Source organism: Macaca thibetana, chromosome 19 (assembly GCF_024542745.1).
Source record: "Macaca thibetana thibetana isolate TM-01 chromosome 19, ASM2454274v1, whole genome shotgun sequence".
In the NCBI taxonomy this organism is placed as follows: Eukaryota; Metazoa; Chordata; class Mammalia; order Primates; family Cercopithecidae; genus Macaca; species Macaca thibetana.
In genome coordinates this window covers 38,755,054-38,771,660 of record NC_065596.1, presented here as the reverse complement: position 1 = coordinate 38,771,660, position 16,607 = coordinate 38,755,054, and the positions used below count along the sequence as shown (strand labels likewise).

At 53.4% G+C, this 16,607-nt stretch overlaps 2 protein-coding genes across 6 annotated transcripts in view; one reads left to right on the top strand and one right to left on the bottom strand.

Annotated features, from left to right (window-relative positions):
- The first annotated feature begins 5,876 nt into the window (after nucleotides 1-5,876).
- ZSCAN18 (zinc finger and SCAN domain containing 18) overlaps nucleotides 5,877-16,607 on the top strand; it is a 407,087-nt gene continuing 396,356 nt past the window's right edge. Inside the window, exon 1 of the mRNA XM_050768621.1 lies at nucleotides 5,877-5,880. The gene's annotated coding sequence lies outside the window, so the exon portion shown is untranslated. The remainder of the gene's footprint in view (nucleotides 5,881-16,607) is intronic.
- Nucleotides 9,069-16,466, bottom strand: ZNF446 (zinc finger protein 446). Of its 5 annotated transcripts, none has more exons than XM_050768676.1 (7): nucleotides 16,386-16,466; nucleotides 13,010-13,391; nucleotides 12,744-12,933; nucleotides 12,389-12,483; nucleotides 10,555-10,639; nucleotides 10,274-10,363; nucleotides 9,069-10,117 (listed from the first exon to the last, which is right to left on the bottom strand). In XM_050768676.1, the coding sequence occupies exons 2-7, from the start codon at nucleotides 13,349-13,351 to the stop codon at nucleotides 9,567-9,569; spliced, it is 1,353 nt and encodes a 450-aa protein (XP_050624633.1). In that variant the 5' UTR covers nucleotides 13,352-13,391; nucleotides 16,386-16,466; the 3' UTR covers nucleotides 9,069-9,566. The 5 variants fall into 5 exon arrangements, with proteins under 5 accessions (XP_050624633.1, XP_050624631.1, XP_050624632.1 ...); XM_050768674.1 differs by lacking the exon at nucleotides 16,386-16,466 and adding an exon at nucleotides 14,402-16,371; XM_050768675.1 differs by lacking the exon at nucleotides 16,386-16,466 and adding an exon at nucleotides 14,777-16,371.

Genomic DNA, 16,607 nt, shown 5'->3' with positions numbered 1-16,607 from the left:
GGGATGAAATCACAGGGAGTCGAAGCTGTGTTCTTGTGGGGAGTCTGTTCCTGGGGGACTCAGATGAGCCAGGTTATGGATCTGGGTGGGGCCAGCTGGTCCATCAAGTGCAGGGTCTGCAAACTATCCCAAGCACTGATCTTAGGAGCAGTTTAGGGAGGGTCACAATCTTGGAGCCTCCAGCCGCATGACTCCTAAACCATCATTTCTAATCTTGTGGCTAATGTGAGTCCTACAAAGGCCGTCTAGTCCCCAGGCAAGAAGGAGGTCTGCTTTGGGAAAGGGCTGTTATCCTCTTTGTTTTAAATTATAAACCATATAGTTATGAACTATAAGTTTCTCCCAAAGTTAGTTCAGCCTACGCCCACGAATGAACTAGGACAGCTTCGAGGTTAGAAGCAAGATGGAACTGATTTAGTCAGATCTCTTTCGCTTAGTCATAATTTTGCAAAGGCAGTTTCAATAGCTCATCATATACACAGGGCCTGGTATTCACTTCCTCACCAATACTTGTTATTGGCGGGTTTTTTTTTGTTTTTATTTTTTATTTTTGACGGAGTCTTGCTCTGTCACCCAGGCTGGAGTACAGTGGCGCCATCTTGGCTCACTGCAAGCTCCACCTCCTGGGTTTATGCCATTCTCCTGCCTCAGCCTCCCAAGTAGCTGGGACTACAGGCACGCGCCACCACACCCGGCTAATGTTTTGTATTTTTAGTAGAGACGGGGTTTCACTGTGTTAGCCAGGATGGTCTCGATCTCCTGACCTCATGATCTGCCTGCCTCGGCCTCCCAGAGTGCTGGGATTACAGGCATGAGCCACTGCGCTCGGCCTTTTTTTTCTTTTTTTTTTTTTTAATCATAGTCACGTTTATGCCTTTTTTTTTATAATGGGTTTTTAATTGCTATTTTGAAGGCTGAGAAATGCATCATGTTATATTGATGTGTATCTTGTTTGTTGACAATGCTGTGAATACCAAACAGTGCTAGGAACAGGGTGTGTGGCCACGAGTAAGGCAGGTGAAGCCCTGCCCTCGGAGTGCTGGGGTTTCTCTGATTACTGCTAGGCATGTACTGCTAAGCATGTTTTCTTTCTGGTTCATCAGCCCAGTTTCTTCTGATATGTATTCCTGCCTTATAGCCTTTCTCCATGTTTCTATCGTGTTTTAGTCCTATTCATATTTATTATTTTTTGAGATGGAGTCTTGCTCTGTCACCCAGGCTGGAGTGCAGTGATGTGATCTCAGCTCACTGCAACCTCCACCTCCCGGGTTCAAGCGATTCTCCTGCCTCAGCCACCTGAGTAGCTGGGATTACAGGCGCCCACCACCAGGGCTGGCTAATTTTTATATTTTTACTAGAGACAGGGTTTCACCATGTTGGCCAGGCTGGTCTTGAAATCCTGACCTCAAGTGATCCCCTTGCCTTGGCCTCTCAAGGTGCTGGGATTACAGGTGTGAGCCACCGCGCCTGGACTTATTTGGAATTAAAAATACCTTCTGGGTTTGTTGAGTTTTTTTTTTTTTTTTGGTTTATGTTTTCCTCCAATATTTTGCTTATCTTTTATTTATTTTTACACTGTCTTTTCATAGAGATTTAAATTCGATTTATTAAACTTATCAGCTGTTTCTTTAGTCGTGAGGTAGAGGTGGACAGATTGCTTGAGACTAGGAGTTCCGGGTTGCAGTGACCTATGGTTTCTGAAGGGGTGGCCAGCCCCTCCATACCTGTGGGTATTCTCGTCAGGTGGGACGAGAGACTCACAGAAGAAATAAGACAGAGACAAAGTAGAGAGAAAGAACAGTGGGCCCAGGGGACCGGCGCTTAGCATACGGAGGACCCGCACTGCGCAGGCACTGGTTTGAGTTCCCTCAGAGAGGAGGATGTGGCAGAACAATAGGGTAATGGTGGGGAGAGGGTCAGCAGGAAGACATGTGAACAAAGGTCTCTGTGTCATTAATAAATGTAAGGAAAGTTGCCGAGCGTTGATGTGCACGTATACAAACATCTCCGTGCATTAAAGAGCAGTATTGCCGCTAGCAGGGCTCAACTCCAGCCTTAAGGCGGTTTTCTCCTATCTCAGTAAATAGAACATACAATCGGGTTTTACACCAAGACATTCCATTGCCCAGGGAGGAGCAGGAGACAGATGCCTTCCTCTTATCTCAACTGCAAGGAGGCCTTCCTCTTCCACTAATCCTCCTCAGCACAGACAGTTTACTGGGTGGAGCTGGGGGACTGGACGGTCAGGTCTTTCCCTTCCCACGAGGCCGTATCTCAGGCTATCACATGAGGAGAAAGCTTGGACAATACCTGGCTTTCCTAGGCAGAGGACCTCCCTTCCGCAGTGTATTGTGTACTTTTAACAAGCATACTGCCTTCAAGCACTTGTTTAACAAAGCACATCCTGCACAGCCCTAAATCCATTAAACCTTGAGTCAGTACAGCACATGTCTCTGCCAGCACAGGGTTGGGGCTAGGGTGACAGATGAACAGCATCTCAAGGCAGAAGAATTTCTCTTAGTACAGAACAAAATGGAGTCTCTTATGTCTGCTTCTTTCTACACAGACACAGTAACAGTCTGATCTTTCTTTTCCCCCCCATTTCACCACTGCACTCCAGCCTGGGTAACAAAATGAGACCCTGTATCAACAAAACAAAACAAGGACATCTATGCCACACGACATAATCAAATCACAGGAGTGGTAACTCATCAAATTCACAGGTCCTGTTCTGCACCGCCTAACCAATACTTGTTATTGGCAGGGTTTTAGTGGTCTGTATACTTTGTGTTATTATTTAAGAAATCATTTTCAACTCTTGAGGTCATAAAATTTTTACTTTCAGCTTGGGCAACATGGCGAGACCTCATCTCTCAAACAAAACAAGACAAAAACAAAAACACACACACACAACGAAAGTTAGCTGAGTGTGGGCCAGGCACGGTGGCTCACGCCTGTAATCCCAGCACTTTGGGAGGCCGAGGTGGGTGGATTATGAGGTCAGGAGATTGAGACCATCCTGGCTAACACAGTGAAACCCTGTCTCTACTAAAAATACAAAAAATTAGCCAGGCGTGGTGGCACATGCCTGTAGTCTCAGCTACTCGGGAGGCTGAGGCAGGAGGATCACTTGAACCCAGGAGTCGGAGGTTGCAGTGAGCCGAGATCACACCACTGCACTCCAGCCTGGGTGACAGAGTAAGACTCTGTCTCAAAAAAAAAAAAAAAAAAAAAAAAAGCAAGTTAGCTGAGTGTGGTGGCAGGTGCCTGTGGTCCCAGCTACTCAGGAGGCTGAGGTGAGAGAACTGCTTGTGCCCAGGTCAAGGCTGCAGTGAGCCACATGCGCACGACGGCACTTCACCCTGGGTGACAGAGCGAGACTCTGTCTCAAAACAAAAAACAAAACAAAGTTTTACATTTTCCTGATACTTAAAAATAACTATCAGGCTGGGTGCGGTGGCTCAGCCTGTAATCTCAGCACTTTGAGAAGTAGAGAAGGGAGGATTGCTTGAGGCTAGGAGTTTGACACTAGACTAACATATTGAGACCCTGTCTCTACCAAAAAAAAAAAATATTGAAAACATCATTTAAAATATCCTAGTATTTAATCTGGAATTTAATTTCGAGTGTGTGTAAAGTGGAAATCCATTTTCTTTTGTATGAGGAGTTCAGTTGTTCGCCAATATTCAGTGAACGTCCACCTTGTCTTCACTGATCAGTTGAGTCATTTCATGTATATCAAGTTCTAGAAGGTCTGTTCCTAGATTGACCTAGTTCTCCACTCCTGTGCCAGTACCACAATATTTTTTTTTTTTTTTTTTTTTTTGAGATGGAGTCTCACTCTGTCACCCAGGCTGGAGTGCAGTGGCACGATCTCAGCGCACTGCAATCTCTGCTTCCCGGGTTCAAGGATTCTCTTGTCTCAGCCTCCCGAGGAGCTGGGATTACAGGTGTGTGCTACCATACCTGGCTAATTTTCTTTTGTATTTTTACTAGAGATGGGGTTTCACCATGTTGGCCAGGCTGGTCTTGAACTCCGACCTCAGGTGATCCGCCCGCCTCGGCCTCCCAAAGTGCTGGGATTATAGACATGAGCCACCATGCCCGGCCACTACACTATTTTAATATTATGTAACTTAACAGTGTTTTCATTTACAATATGACAATTCTTCCCTACTTGTCATATTTTTCCAAATTGTCTCAGCAATTCTTGGACTTTTCCACATGCATTTTAGAATCTTTTTTTTAGATCATATAAAATGTGTTTCATTTTTTTGAGACAGGGTTTCGCTCTGTTGCTCAGGCTGGCACGATCATGGCTCACTACAGCCTCTGCCTTCCAAGGCTCAGGTGATCCTCCTGCCTCAGCCTCTTGAGTAGTTGGGACAACAGGTGTGCACCACCACACCTGGCTACTTTTTGTATTTTTACTAGAGATGGAGTTTCACCATGTTGCCCAAGTTGGTCTTGAATTCCTGGGCTCAAGCAATCTCCCCGCCTTGGCCTCCCAAAGTGCTGGGATTACAGGAATGAACCACTGCACCCAGCTGAAATGTGGTATATTTTACTTGTGTTTCATTTACTTTATAGATTAACTTGGAGAAAATTGGCTGATTGGCTTTTTAAATTTTTAAAAACATTTTTATTGAAAAAAAGTAGAGACAGGGTCTTGCTATGTTGCCCAGGCTGGTCTTGAACTCTTGGGCTCAAGCAGTCTGCCCACCTTGGCCTCCCAAAGTTCTGGGATTACAGGTGTGAGCCACCACATGGGGCAAGGGGCCATGAGCTACAGAACAATTTTCCCCCTAGTGTTTACAGAAGGAATGCAACCCTGCCAATGCTTTTTTTTTTTTTTTTGAGATGGAGTCTCGCTCTGTTGTCCAGGCTGGAGTGCAGTGATGAGATCTTGGCTCACTGTAGCCTCAACCTCGTGGACTCAAGTGATCCTCCTGCTTCAGCCTCCCAAATAGCTGGGACTACAGCTGTGCACCACCACACCCAGCTAAAAAATTTTAATTGTGTTTTTTTTTTGTAGAGACGGGGTCTCACTCTGTTGCCCAGGCTGGTCTCAAACTCTTGGCCTCAAGTGATCCTCCTGCCTCAGCCTCTCAAAGTGCTGGGATTACAGGGGTGAACCACTGTGCTCAGCCCCTGCCAACACCTTGGGATTAGCTTGGTGAGATGGTGTCTAACTTCTGGTCTCCAGAATTGCACAATAAATTTTTGCGGTTTTTTTTTTTTTTTTTTTTTTTTTTTGAGGCGGAGTTTCGCTCTGTCTCCAGGCTGGAGTGCAGTGGCCGGATCTCAGCTCACTGCAAGCTCCGCCTCCCGGGTTCACGCCATTCTCCTGCCTCAGCCTCCCGAGTAGCTGGGACTACAGGCGCCCGCCACCTCGCCCAGCTAGTTTTTTTTGGTATTTTTTAGTAGAGACGGGGTTTCACCGTGTTAGCCAGGATGGTCTCGATCTCCTGACCTCGTGATCCGCCCGTCTCGGCCTCCCAAAGTGCTGGGATTACAGGCTTGAGCCACCGCGCCCGGCCAACTTTTGCTGTTTTAAGGCAAAAATAAATCTCATGTTCCCTGTAACTCACCAATCCCATTTTGAGCAATTTATCCTACAGAAATAGCCACAGTCGTATCCACCTGTTTACTCAAGAGAATTAATCACAGGACTGTGTACCGTGGGGTGAGGAGAACAAGAAATTCTTTGGTCTTGGTAGAGACGATGGTGCTGGCCAGAAAACGGAAGATTCATCCAGGCATGAAAAAAAAAGTTAAGTGCTTGCTCACTTCTATAGCTCATATACTAAAACTGGAACGGCCAGCATGGCCCCTGTGCGAGGGTAAACACACATTTGTGAAGCATTCCGTAGGGTGGGGTCATCTCTCTCCCATTTTGAATATTTATGGTTACTTTATCCATCATCCCTCTGTCTGACCTACCCTTCCATCTCCCATTTCCATATTTTTTTTTCCAGACAGGGTCTCATCCTGTTGCCCAGGCTGGAGTGCAGTGGTGTTATCAGAGCTCACTGCAGCCTTAACCTGCTGGGCTCAAGTGATTCTCCCACCTCAGTCTCCCTAGTGTCTGGGACTACAGGTGTGCACCACTATGCCTGGCTAATTATTATTATTATTATTATTATTGAGACATGGTCTCGCTCTGTCACCCAGGCTGCAGTGCAGTGGTGCCATCGTGGCTCACTGCAGCCTCTGCCTCCCAGGTTCAAGTGATTCTTGTGCCTCAGCCTCCCAAGTAACTGGGACTACAGGCACCTGTCACCACGCCTGGCTAATTTTTGTATTTTTTTTTAGTACAGTCGAGGTTTCACCATGTTGGCCGGGCTGGTATAAACTCCAAGTGATCCACCTGCCTTGGTCTCCCAAAGTGCTGGGAATATAGGCATGAGCCACCACGCCCAGCCTATTATTTTTATTTTTATTTCTTTTTATTTTATTTTTTTTGAGACGGAGTCTTGCTCTGCCGCCCAGGCTGGAGTGCAGTGGCCGGATCTCAGCTCACTGCAAGCTCCGCCTCCCGGGTTCACGCCATTCTCCTGCCTCAGCCTCCCGAGTAGCTGGGACTACAGGCGCCCGCCACCTCGCCCGGCTAGTTTTTTTTTTGTATATTTTAGTAGAGATGGGGTTTCACCATGTTAGCCAGGACGGTCTCGATCTCCTGACCTCGTGATCCGCCCGTCTCGGCCTCCCAAAGTGCTGGGATTACACAGCCTATTATTTTTAATTTTTCTTTTTGGAGACAGGGTCTCACCATGTTGCCCACATTGGTCTTGAACTCCTGGTCTCCCGAAGTGAAACAACGTAAGTTGCCTTACAAGAAACTACTTTTTTTGTTGTTGTTGTTGAGACAGAGTCTCGCTTTGTCGCCCAGACTGGAGTGCAGTGGCCGGATCTCGGCTCACTGCAAGCTCCGCCTCCCGGGTTCACGCCATTCTCCTGCCTCAGCCTCCCGAGTAGCTGGGACTACAGGCGCCCGCCACCTCGCCCGGCTAGGTTTTTGTATTTTTTAGTAGAGACGGGGTTTTACCATGTTAGCCAGGATGGTCTCGATCTCCTGACCTTGTGATCCGCCCGTCTCGGCCTCCCAAAGTGCTGGGATTACAGGCTTGAGCCACCGCGCCCGGCCAAGAAACTACTTTCAAACACTTCGATGTGTAAACTTCTAGAGTAAGCATTGACATGAGACAGTTGAATTAGGGGCCATTTTCACGATCTTCTGTGCCATCTTGTATATTTCAGATTTTTCTAAGTGGGCATAAATTACTTCTAAATGTGAAAAAGTTTATTAAAAAACTACCCTCATGGCCGGGTGCGGTGGCTCAAGCCTGTAATCCCAGCACTTTGGGAGGCCGAGACGGGCGGATCACGAGATCAGGAGATCGAGACCATCCTGGTTAATACGGTGAAACCCCGTCTCTACTAAAAAATACAAAAAAAAAACTAGCCGGGCGAGGTGGCGGGCGCCTGTAGTCCCAGCTACTTGGGAGGCTGAGGCAGGAGAATGGCGTGAACCCGGGAGGCGGAGCTTGCAGTGAGCTGAGATCTGGCCACTGCACTCCAGCCTGGGCGACAGAGCGAGACTCCGTCTCAAAAAAAAAAAAAAAAAACAAACAAAAAAAAAAAGAAAAAACCACCCTCACCCCTGCAGCATTTCCTGCATGATCTGGCCCTTTCACAGCCTTCTATACCCTGGCTCTCCCTTCTGGGGCTGGGGCCTGGCTGGAGCCCCTGGGTACGCTCTGTCCTCTTCCTCTCTGTCCCCAGCACAGCTCTCGCCTCCTGCTTGCTCACAGATCACCCACCCACAGCTCCATCTCTAAACTGGCCCTGCTTTCGGAGGCCTGAGCACGGGAGCAATGGGTTAGAAGGTCCTCAGAAAAGGGGATGGGGAAGATAGGCCTCTGAGGAGAGGCTTGCTCTTGCAGCTTCAGGCTGCAGCAGGGTTCCTGCCCCCTGTCCCAGGGAGCCCCTCCTGGGGTAACCACAGTTGCAGCTCCCCTCAATATCTACCTGTAACTGGTGCATAAACCAGCAGCTGGCAAGGGCTCCTTCCGAGAGGGCACCTGTTTTCTGAAACCATCCCCTGTGAAAATGCCCCTTGTTTTTAGAGTAGGAAGGAGAGTGCTGAATCAAAGGGCCCAAGGACTCCCCATTGCAATCCCCAGAAGCCGTGAACATCTCATACAGCAAAAGGGATCCTGCAGGTGTGACTAAGCGTGCAGGTAGGGGACAAGGTATGATAAGGGTCCTTAAGAGAAGGAGACCAAAGGATCGACTGGTGCCAGAGAGCTGGCAGCCTAGGCAGCCTAAAGAAGACGTGACTACTCATGGCTGGCTTTGAAGACGGAGGAAGGGATCAAGAAAAAACAAAAGGAACGTGGGCTGACTAGAAGATGGAAAAGGCAACAAAACAGATGATTCTCTCCTAGAGCCTTCAAGAGGAACCAGTCCTGTTAAAACCTTGATTTTAGCCCAGTGGGACCCATGTCAGAGTTCTGACCTTCAGACTATGAGAATAAATCTGTTGTTTCAAGCTGCCAAGTCTGTTAAAGCAGCAACAAGAAACTAATACAGTGCACTAGCGAGTCCCCAGTGACTGCCCGGAGATCCGGTGCTTCCCGGGGAGGCGAGTCCCCAGTGACTGCCCGGAGATCCGGTGCTTCCCAGGGAGCTGACCCTTTGCCCTCCTGCTGCACGACCAGCTAACTATGGAGGCTGCGACCTGACCTGGAAGTAACCATGGCCTTGGCAACACCTGCTTGCAGCCCCTCTTCTCAGAGGTCCCCCTTGTCCAGCCGTGCTTGGAAAGGAAATCCCCTTTGTGTCTACTCAAGCTGGGACTGATGAGTTCCAAGGCCAGTGAGGCTGGTGAGTGATGTGGACGGCTAAGGAGCAAGGGAGGCTGGGGACCTGGGTTCTGGGGCAACAGAGGTTTGGCCATTCCGGGACCAACTGCCCTGTGGCTCCAGCTACTGGGCAGAGACAGCAAACTGCCTATTTCCCAACCAGCAGAAGCCAGAAATCAGGATTCTTACTCAGAAACTCTGTATTATGGAAGTGGAATTTATGTTAAAATTCTCACACACACACGGAGGAGAAACGGAAGCCAGTCGGGCTTTCCGGGGTCTTCTGCCCTCCACACTGAAACCTCAGGCCCAGCCTCTGCACAGAGGGGTGGGAAGGCACAGGTTGTGAACACCCCCCTGAGGCAAGGAGGTCCCAGGGAGGGAGTGCTGTCATCCCAGGGCCATGTCGCGGGGAGGGAGGGAGCCTGGTGCTTGGCAGTCACCCCACAGGCACTGGTCACCCACAGAAAGGAACTCAGACCTCCCTCCAGGAGGCGGGGGCAAGGAGGGAGGGAGCAGCTCCTTTTCCTTGCACCCAGGTCTTTTGGGGGAGACCAGACCAGGGGCAGGGAACTGGCTTAGGACCCCCTGTTCACTCCGGCATCCCCTTCTGCCTCCAGAGTCTTCTACTGGTGCCCCAGAGGCTGCATCCAGGCCGCGAGAACAGCGAGGCCCCGAGTGACTGCGCCACGTGGCTGCTCATGGAGCCTCCGGCCGGTGGCCCTTGCGGTGGATGACCAGCTGCGACTTCCAGTCGAAGGCGCGGCCACAGTCACTGCAGAAGTGGCGCCGCTGGCCCGTGTGGCCCTTGCGGTGGATGACCAGCTGCGACTTCCAGCTGAAGCTGCACCCGCACTCCTCACATGGGTAGCTCCGGGGGCCTGCGAGTGAATGTCGGGGGTGGCGCGGAAAGGCCAGCTCCCCTTGCGGTGGCTTCTCTGTGCCTTCCCCGGCGGCTAGCCCTGGGGACTGCGCACCTGGCCCACTCGTGTGTGTCCGGTGGTGGATGACGAACACTGACTTCCAGTCAAAGCCGCGGCCACACTGCTCGCACGTGTAGGGCTTCCTAGGGGTGGTACCCGGCTCCAGTCTCGTCTCTGTGGGTGTGGGCTGAGTGGGCACTGGTGGTGTCCCTGGGCGCGCAGTGGGGGCAGGAGTGGTGGCCTCAGGCAGGCCCTCCCAGGCTGCAGGCCCTGGGCCCTGGGGCGGCTGGGCCTCTGGGCAGCCGGGTGGACCCTCACTCTCATTTCCTGGGGGCAGGGGCAAACCAGGTGAGTTCCGGCACTCGGCACCCCCTCCCTCAGGGTTGTGGCTGTGGCACAAGCTCCCATCCCCCTAAGAGTGGGTGGCTCAGGTCCCACCCATACAGGAGGGGTGATTCAGGCTGGATGGTGTGGGGCACTCACCTGAGCGCAGGCTTCTGCAGACGCCTGTCCCCATGAGCAGCATCCCCAGCTCTGACTGGGCCTGTGCCTCTGGCTGGTGGGGCGGTAACCCTGCCCGGGTGGGGGGCACAGTTAGGCGCAGGGTTTGCATGAAGGAGGGGTGGGGTGGGTTCTGGCAGGAGACAGGGTGTTCCTTTGGAAGGTGGGAGAGCTGGGTAGGGCTGGTAACAGAGAGTCCCTGCCCAGCTAGGGTGGGTGCAGGCCCCAGGGAGGGGGGCGGGGTGGGGCTGGCTGGTCCTCACCCAGGGAGACCACCGTGCCGTACTTCTCCAGCATCGTATCCCAGTACAGTTCCTTCTGTGACCGGTCCAGCAGCCCCCACTCCTCCTGCGGATGTGGCCCATCACTGTAGGTGTCCTTCTACTCCTCCCCTGCCCTATCTGGTTCACATTTTTTTTTTTTTTTTTGAGATGGAGTCTCGCTCTGTCGCCCAGGCTGGAGTGCAGTGGCGCGATCTCGGCTCACTGCAAGCTCCGCCTCCCGGGTTCACGCCATTCTCCTGCCTCAGCCTCCCGAGTAGCTGGGACTACAGGCGCCCACAACCGCGCCCGGCTAATTTTTTTGTATTTTTAGTAGAGACGGGGTTTCACCGTGGTCTCGATCTCCTGACCTTGTGATCCGCCCGCCTCGGCCTCCCAAAGTGCTGGGATTACAGGCGTGAGCCACCGCGCCCGGCCTAGTTCACATTCTTACTACCCGGGGGAGTCAGCAGGTTACCTATGCCTCATCTGCTCCTCCTGCTGAGAATGATCTTGAGGTGGGTGTTTGTTAAGTGCTAGGGTCCTCTTTCAGATCACCTGACCAGTGCGGCTGCTAGCTCTCATCCCCCTCCACTACCCTACCCTGCTGAGAGGGAGGGCCTGGCAGCATTACAGGGACCTGAGTGAGTTTATCAAGGAATGAACTCCCTGCTTGGGGGTCAGCTCTCCTTGCCTCCTGAGTCCCACCATCTGGGGCTTTGCTGGGTTGGGAAAATCATCCTGAGGGACAAGCTGTGGCAAGTCCAGGCGCAGGAAGGTGGTAGCTGTGAGGAGCCACAGCCAGAGATGGTGCTGGCTGGACGTGAGGACACTGTGGGAAGTGCAGCCTACCCACCCTGGCTCACTTTCTGATTGTGCCATGGGGCTGTGGAGGGAGCCTGGAAGGACTTCTCAGCCTTGAAACACATCTCAACCAGCAATGCTGCTGAAGCTCCCAGTGGAGCTGTTAGAAGCAGAGGAGCTGGGAGAGGAAAAGGCCTTGCTGCCCACACTTGGGAACCAAGTGATCCAGGTAGCAGGGGCCTCAAGCTGAGCTTCCAGGGCCAACAGGTGGCCTCTGAGGAAACCCCTGGGAGAGAAGGGACTTTGGGCATGTCCCAGGAAGAGTGTCTCCATCTGGTCTCAGGTGTGGGGAAGTCCTGCCACAGCTGGTCATCTTGTCCCCTCCCCAGCTACACGCAAACGTTCAAATCCCCAGGTTCTGGCTCAGGACCTCTGGGAGCAGCAAACCTCCCACCTGATTTCTCCGGAGGTGAGGAAGCCAAGCCCACCAGTTCCAGCCACTCTAAACTGCATTTTCATGGCTTGAGGCCCAAATCCTTTTTTTTTTTTGTTTTTGACACACAGTTTTGCTCTTGTTGCCCAGGCTGGAGCGCAGTGGTGCAATCTCGGCTCACTGCAATCTCTGCCTCCTGGGTTCAAGCGATTGTTCTGCCTCATCCTCCCTAGAAGCTGGGATTACAGGCGCCTGCCACCACTTCTGGCTAATTTTTGTATTTTTAGTAGAGATGGGGTTTCACCATGTTGGCCAGGCTGGCCTCAAACTCCTGACCTCAGGTGATCCACCCACCTCGGCCTCCCAAAGTGCTAAGATTACAGGTGTGAGCCACCATGTCCAGCCCCAAATCCTTTTCAATAATAGATCACCAGTCTGTCCCTCTGCCCCAGGGCCTGTGGAGGGGTACAGCTGTTACTCCACTTCTGGGCAGCAAAGAGTCACTAGCCAAGGAGCCTGGAAAACCACCAGGCAGAGGGCAGCCATGGGGACACTCCCTTCCCACACCTGGGGCCTACGCTTCCCACCTGGAGCGCTCACCTGAATCCTGGGAGGGTGGAAGGATGTGGAGGCTGCTGCTTGGTGTCCATGGTGCCCCTCAGGGGACTGCACTGCAAGTGGAGGGCTGGAGGGTGCTGAAAAGTGGGGCAGATGGAAAGGTGGTGTCAGGGGCTGCCCACATGAGCCATGGCAGACAAGGAAATCCTCTGCTGTGTGACATGGCACGTAGCCAGCCCTTGGCTCCTGCCTCCCAGGGCCCCATCCCAGACAGGGACATCCACATTCATTTCAGGAGTCCCGGCCTTGACACAACCTCTCCTGGGACTCCCACCCTAGCCAGGAGTGTCCACGCTTCCTCCAGGAACCTTGCATCCCGGGTGGACCCCAATCTCACCCATTTCCTGTCCATCGACATTGGGCTCCTCCTTCACACTGCAGCTGAGCTGGACAGACCCCTCTATTCTGGTGTCCTGGGGACCCTCTCCAGGGGACTCCACTGTCCCTGAGGGGTGGGGGCTCCCCAATGGTTCCTCTGTTTTCTGAGCTGCAGGGAGCACCTCCTGCTTCAGGATGTGGGCTGTGATCTGAGGAGAAGAAATAAGTCAAAAGGGTTCTAGCCAGGGTCTATCCCTCCAAGAAGCTGATGCCAGCCACACTCACCCAGCCCAACAGTTGCCCAGGGTCATGCTGTAGTCCTTCGACTAGGGCAGCAGCCTCCTCAGGACTGCCTGGCCGCTGACCGCGCACCCAGGCCTGGATCTCGGGAGGCAGTGTGCCCAGAAACTGCTCCAGCACCAGCATCTCCAGCATCTGCTCCTTGGAGTGTGCCTCAGGCTGCAGCCACTGGCGACACAGCTCACGCAGCCGGGCCAGGGCTTCTCGGGGACCTGCCACCTCCTGGTAGCGGAACCCTCGGAAGCGGAGGCGGGCAGTCTCAGGCTCCTCGAGGGCAGTCTCTGGGTCCATGAGGGGCAGGCATGGGGGACCCAGAGGGGATGGCATTTTTGCTCAAGGGGGTGGTCTTGGAATCGTCAAGATGGGCCTAAAGAAAAGGAAGGGTCAGAATGTCAGCCAAGAGAATCTGGCCAGGGAAAGGCAGACACCAGGCCCCGCCCAGGGAGCTGAGACCAGGACCAAGTGTACTCTGAGGCCAGAGAAGGTAAAGCCAAGAAAGCGTCATGGAAGGAGGAGGGTCACGGGAGCTAAACAATGATGGCAAATGAGGGCAGGAGGAAGTCTCGGGGACAAATGCTTGGACGCAAGGTGTCCAAGGAGCTTCCCGGAAATTGCAAACAGGTCCAATAGGTGACTGCTGGAAGATGACGGTAAAGAGGTGGAGAAGAACAGTCATCAGAGTTCCAGGGCCAGGCTGAGGAGCCACAGACAGTGCCTAGCCGAGGTGGGAGGAGAGTGGTCCAGGGAGGCAGGGGCTAGAAGGTGGAGCCAGGCTGTAAAATATGGGGGCAAGTCTCCCTCCACAATCTCGGGGATGTTGACTGGGTGGGACCTCCCTTAGGACTGGCTCTGGGGAGGGGTCACGTGGGGCGTATGGGGCGAGGCAAGGGCCGATGTGGACACCGTGCTCGCTGACCACAGCGAACCGTGGATGACTCACACTGCCGGGACCCGTGCACGTAAAAACGAAAGGCAAACGCCAAGGAAAACGGGGCCAACGCTCCACGTTGCGTGAGTCGACGGATGGCCACAGCATCCCGGCCCTGAGGGTCTGGAGTGAAACACGCCCACCTGGACTGGCCTGAGAGACCAGGCCTGATACCCGGCCTATCCGAGGGATGCTCGAACTTCGGGGTCTGTTTCCCAAAGGGGAAGGCAAGAGGGAGGTGTTCCAAGAGGACGTGCCCGGGCCGGCCCCCCGGAGCGGTGTTGAGGGGGAGGAAAGGCCCGTGTGAAGGCTGAGCCAACAAGCGGGGCCTGTCGGGAGGTGGGCGGGCCCCCAGGGCGCCGAGAGCAGGAGCTGTGCAGGCCCGAGGGCGGCCCCAAACCCTCCCACGGGGTGGAACGGCTGCGCCGCCTCTGGAAGCCTGCGCTCACCTCTACCCCGGAGCCGTTGCTGGGAGGCCGCTTCCCGGAAGCGGCGCCGCGCAACGCGGGGAGCCTTAGCCGGGAGTTGCCCCGGCGACGCCGCGCCGACCAATCTCTCGCCTGCACCGAAGGCACCACCCACGCCCTTTGAACTACGTTTCCCATGAGCGTCCGCAAGACAGGCGCGGCCGTGGCCCGCGGACTAGCATTTGCAGCAGCCGCTGACGCCTGAGAGGCGCTCTGTTCCTCTAGGAGGTGCCGCAGAGACCGCGTTATGTGGACTCCCTCCGCCCTGGGAGCAGCTCTCCCCATGTTGTAAACCCGCGCGTCTGTACAGTGGACCGGTTCCCATTGGCAGGTGAGGAGAGAGGCAGGAGGTTTTACCCAATCAGAGGGGGCGCTTGCTTGGCCCTCGCCGCTCCCACGCCATTTCCCGCGGGCAGCCCCCAGAAAACAGGGCATATCCGCCCGCCTCCAGCTGTTCCCATGGCAACCTTCAGGCGCGTTGCCTCGACTTCCGAAGAGGCTGGAAGTGGCGGCCCAGTGGTTTCCTGGGTCGAGTAGTTCGCTGGCGCTTGCTTCCAAGTGGTCCCGGGAGAGGCGGTGGTGTGGAAGACCACCCTGAGCCTGGGCTTTCTCCCGGCGGGAGGGTGCGAGGGCCGCCTTTGACCTGTTAAGCGCCCTGAGGAGGTACCGACGGTTGTGACCGCAGTCTCTGACGTCTTCAGATGTCAGTCCTACAAAGTTGGGGGCGGAAGTTTCCCTCCAGGCTGATGGGACGTGCTCAACTGTTTATTTCCCTTTTATTTAATTTGGGGAGCAGAACTAGACAGGGTGACACTAGTGTCTCCCAATAAGCAGTGTTAGTTTTCTGTATCTGTGGGGTCAGTTTTGCTTCCACACTTAAAGTGGCCGAGCCATGAATTATTCAGTCCTAAATTACACCGCCTGTTTTGGTTGCTTTGGATACCTGGGAATCCCTGCTGCCTGCTCCGGATGAAAAGCAATGGCCTTAATCGCTGATTGGAAGCACTGAGCATGTGCGTGGGTAAGACCTGTGAACTCGGAGCTTTCCAGAGGCCTCCTCAGGTTGTTTTTGGGGATGAGGTGCTTAGGTCTTTTTTCTGGGACTATGCGTAGTCTCAGAAAACAAAAAAACTTTCACCCTCCACCAGGTGGGGAGAGCAGTGGGGCGTTAAGGGCTTCTTCAGTAGCTGTTTCCCAGGCAGCTTTGTTACAGGTCTCCCGTCTCTGGGCTGCTGGTTCTCAGCCTTCTGCAGTTCTGGAGTCAGCGTGGTGGGAACTCTCTCCACTTCCCCATGTCGCCACGCAGTATTTGGCCTTCCCTAACGTAGTGACAGCTCTCATCCATGTGTAGCTTAGGCATGCCATTGCTCCTGACTCCTCTTTCACCATCCTCATACTTGTGGGTTTATGTGTTTTAAATACTCCCCTCTGGTTTCAGTGGATTTCTGAGCCCACTGAGATGCAGGTGTTCAGTCTGACCTTTTGACCTAGAAGCCCGGAGATACTTTTACAGTCACTACCTACTCAAAAGTAAGAGCAGAGAGGGAGGTCAGCTGAGGGGCCAAGACCTGCGTGGAGGCGGGAGCCTAGGCTGGGGGCCACTGACCAGTCATGGGTTTGGGGAGGGGGAGATTGGAAGAGGGTGGACAAACTGAGGGACAACAGGGGCACAAGCAGATACGGAAAGGAGCCTGATGGAGGGAGGAGGCTGGTGGGAAGACAAGGTAGGGCACTGAGCCCAGCCTGAGGGGTCAGGCGGGCTCAGGGCAGAAACTTTGTTCAAGAAGCATCTATCAAAGGCACAGAAATGATTTCATGTAACTCTCTGGGTATATACTTGACAGATGCTTTTGCTCCTGACTCCCATGGGCTCCCCCAGAAAAGTGCTCTTTCAGGCAGGGAAGGGTTATTGTCTGCATTTCACAGCTCTGCAGACTTAGTGGGGGACAATGGTTCAGGGACCTACTGGGATTCTGGTGGCCCAAGTCTTGCAGGCTCCGGGGGAGCTGGGTCCTGTGTGTCTCCTCACAGGTGGAAGAATCTGGCCCCAATATCAAGTAAGTGGGGCCTGACTCTGCTCTTTGTGTATAGGGCAGGATAGCTGCAAGATTTTGGAAGATGGGATGGAGTGCCCACTGGTCTGGAGGCAGCCTTGCAGGGTCACCACATGGCCACGCCCTCTATCTCA

What these genes read in the sequence shown, in the direction of transcription:
- ZNF446 (XM_050768676.1), bottom strand. Translation starts at nt 13,351, where the DNA reads ATGCCATCCCCTCTGGGTCCCCCATGCCTGCCCCTCATGGACCCAGAG. An exon ending in CTGGGCAACTGTTGGGCTGG is followed by an intron (nt 12,934 to 13,009) that starts GTGAGTGTGGCT and finishes TCTTCTCCTCAG; the next exon opens with ATCACAGCCCACATCCTGAA. An exon ending in TCCACCCTCCCAGGATTCAG is followed by an intron (nt 10,640 to 12,388) that starts GTGAGCGCTCCA and finishes CCACATCCGCAG; the next exon opens with GAGGAGTGGGGGCTGCTGGA.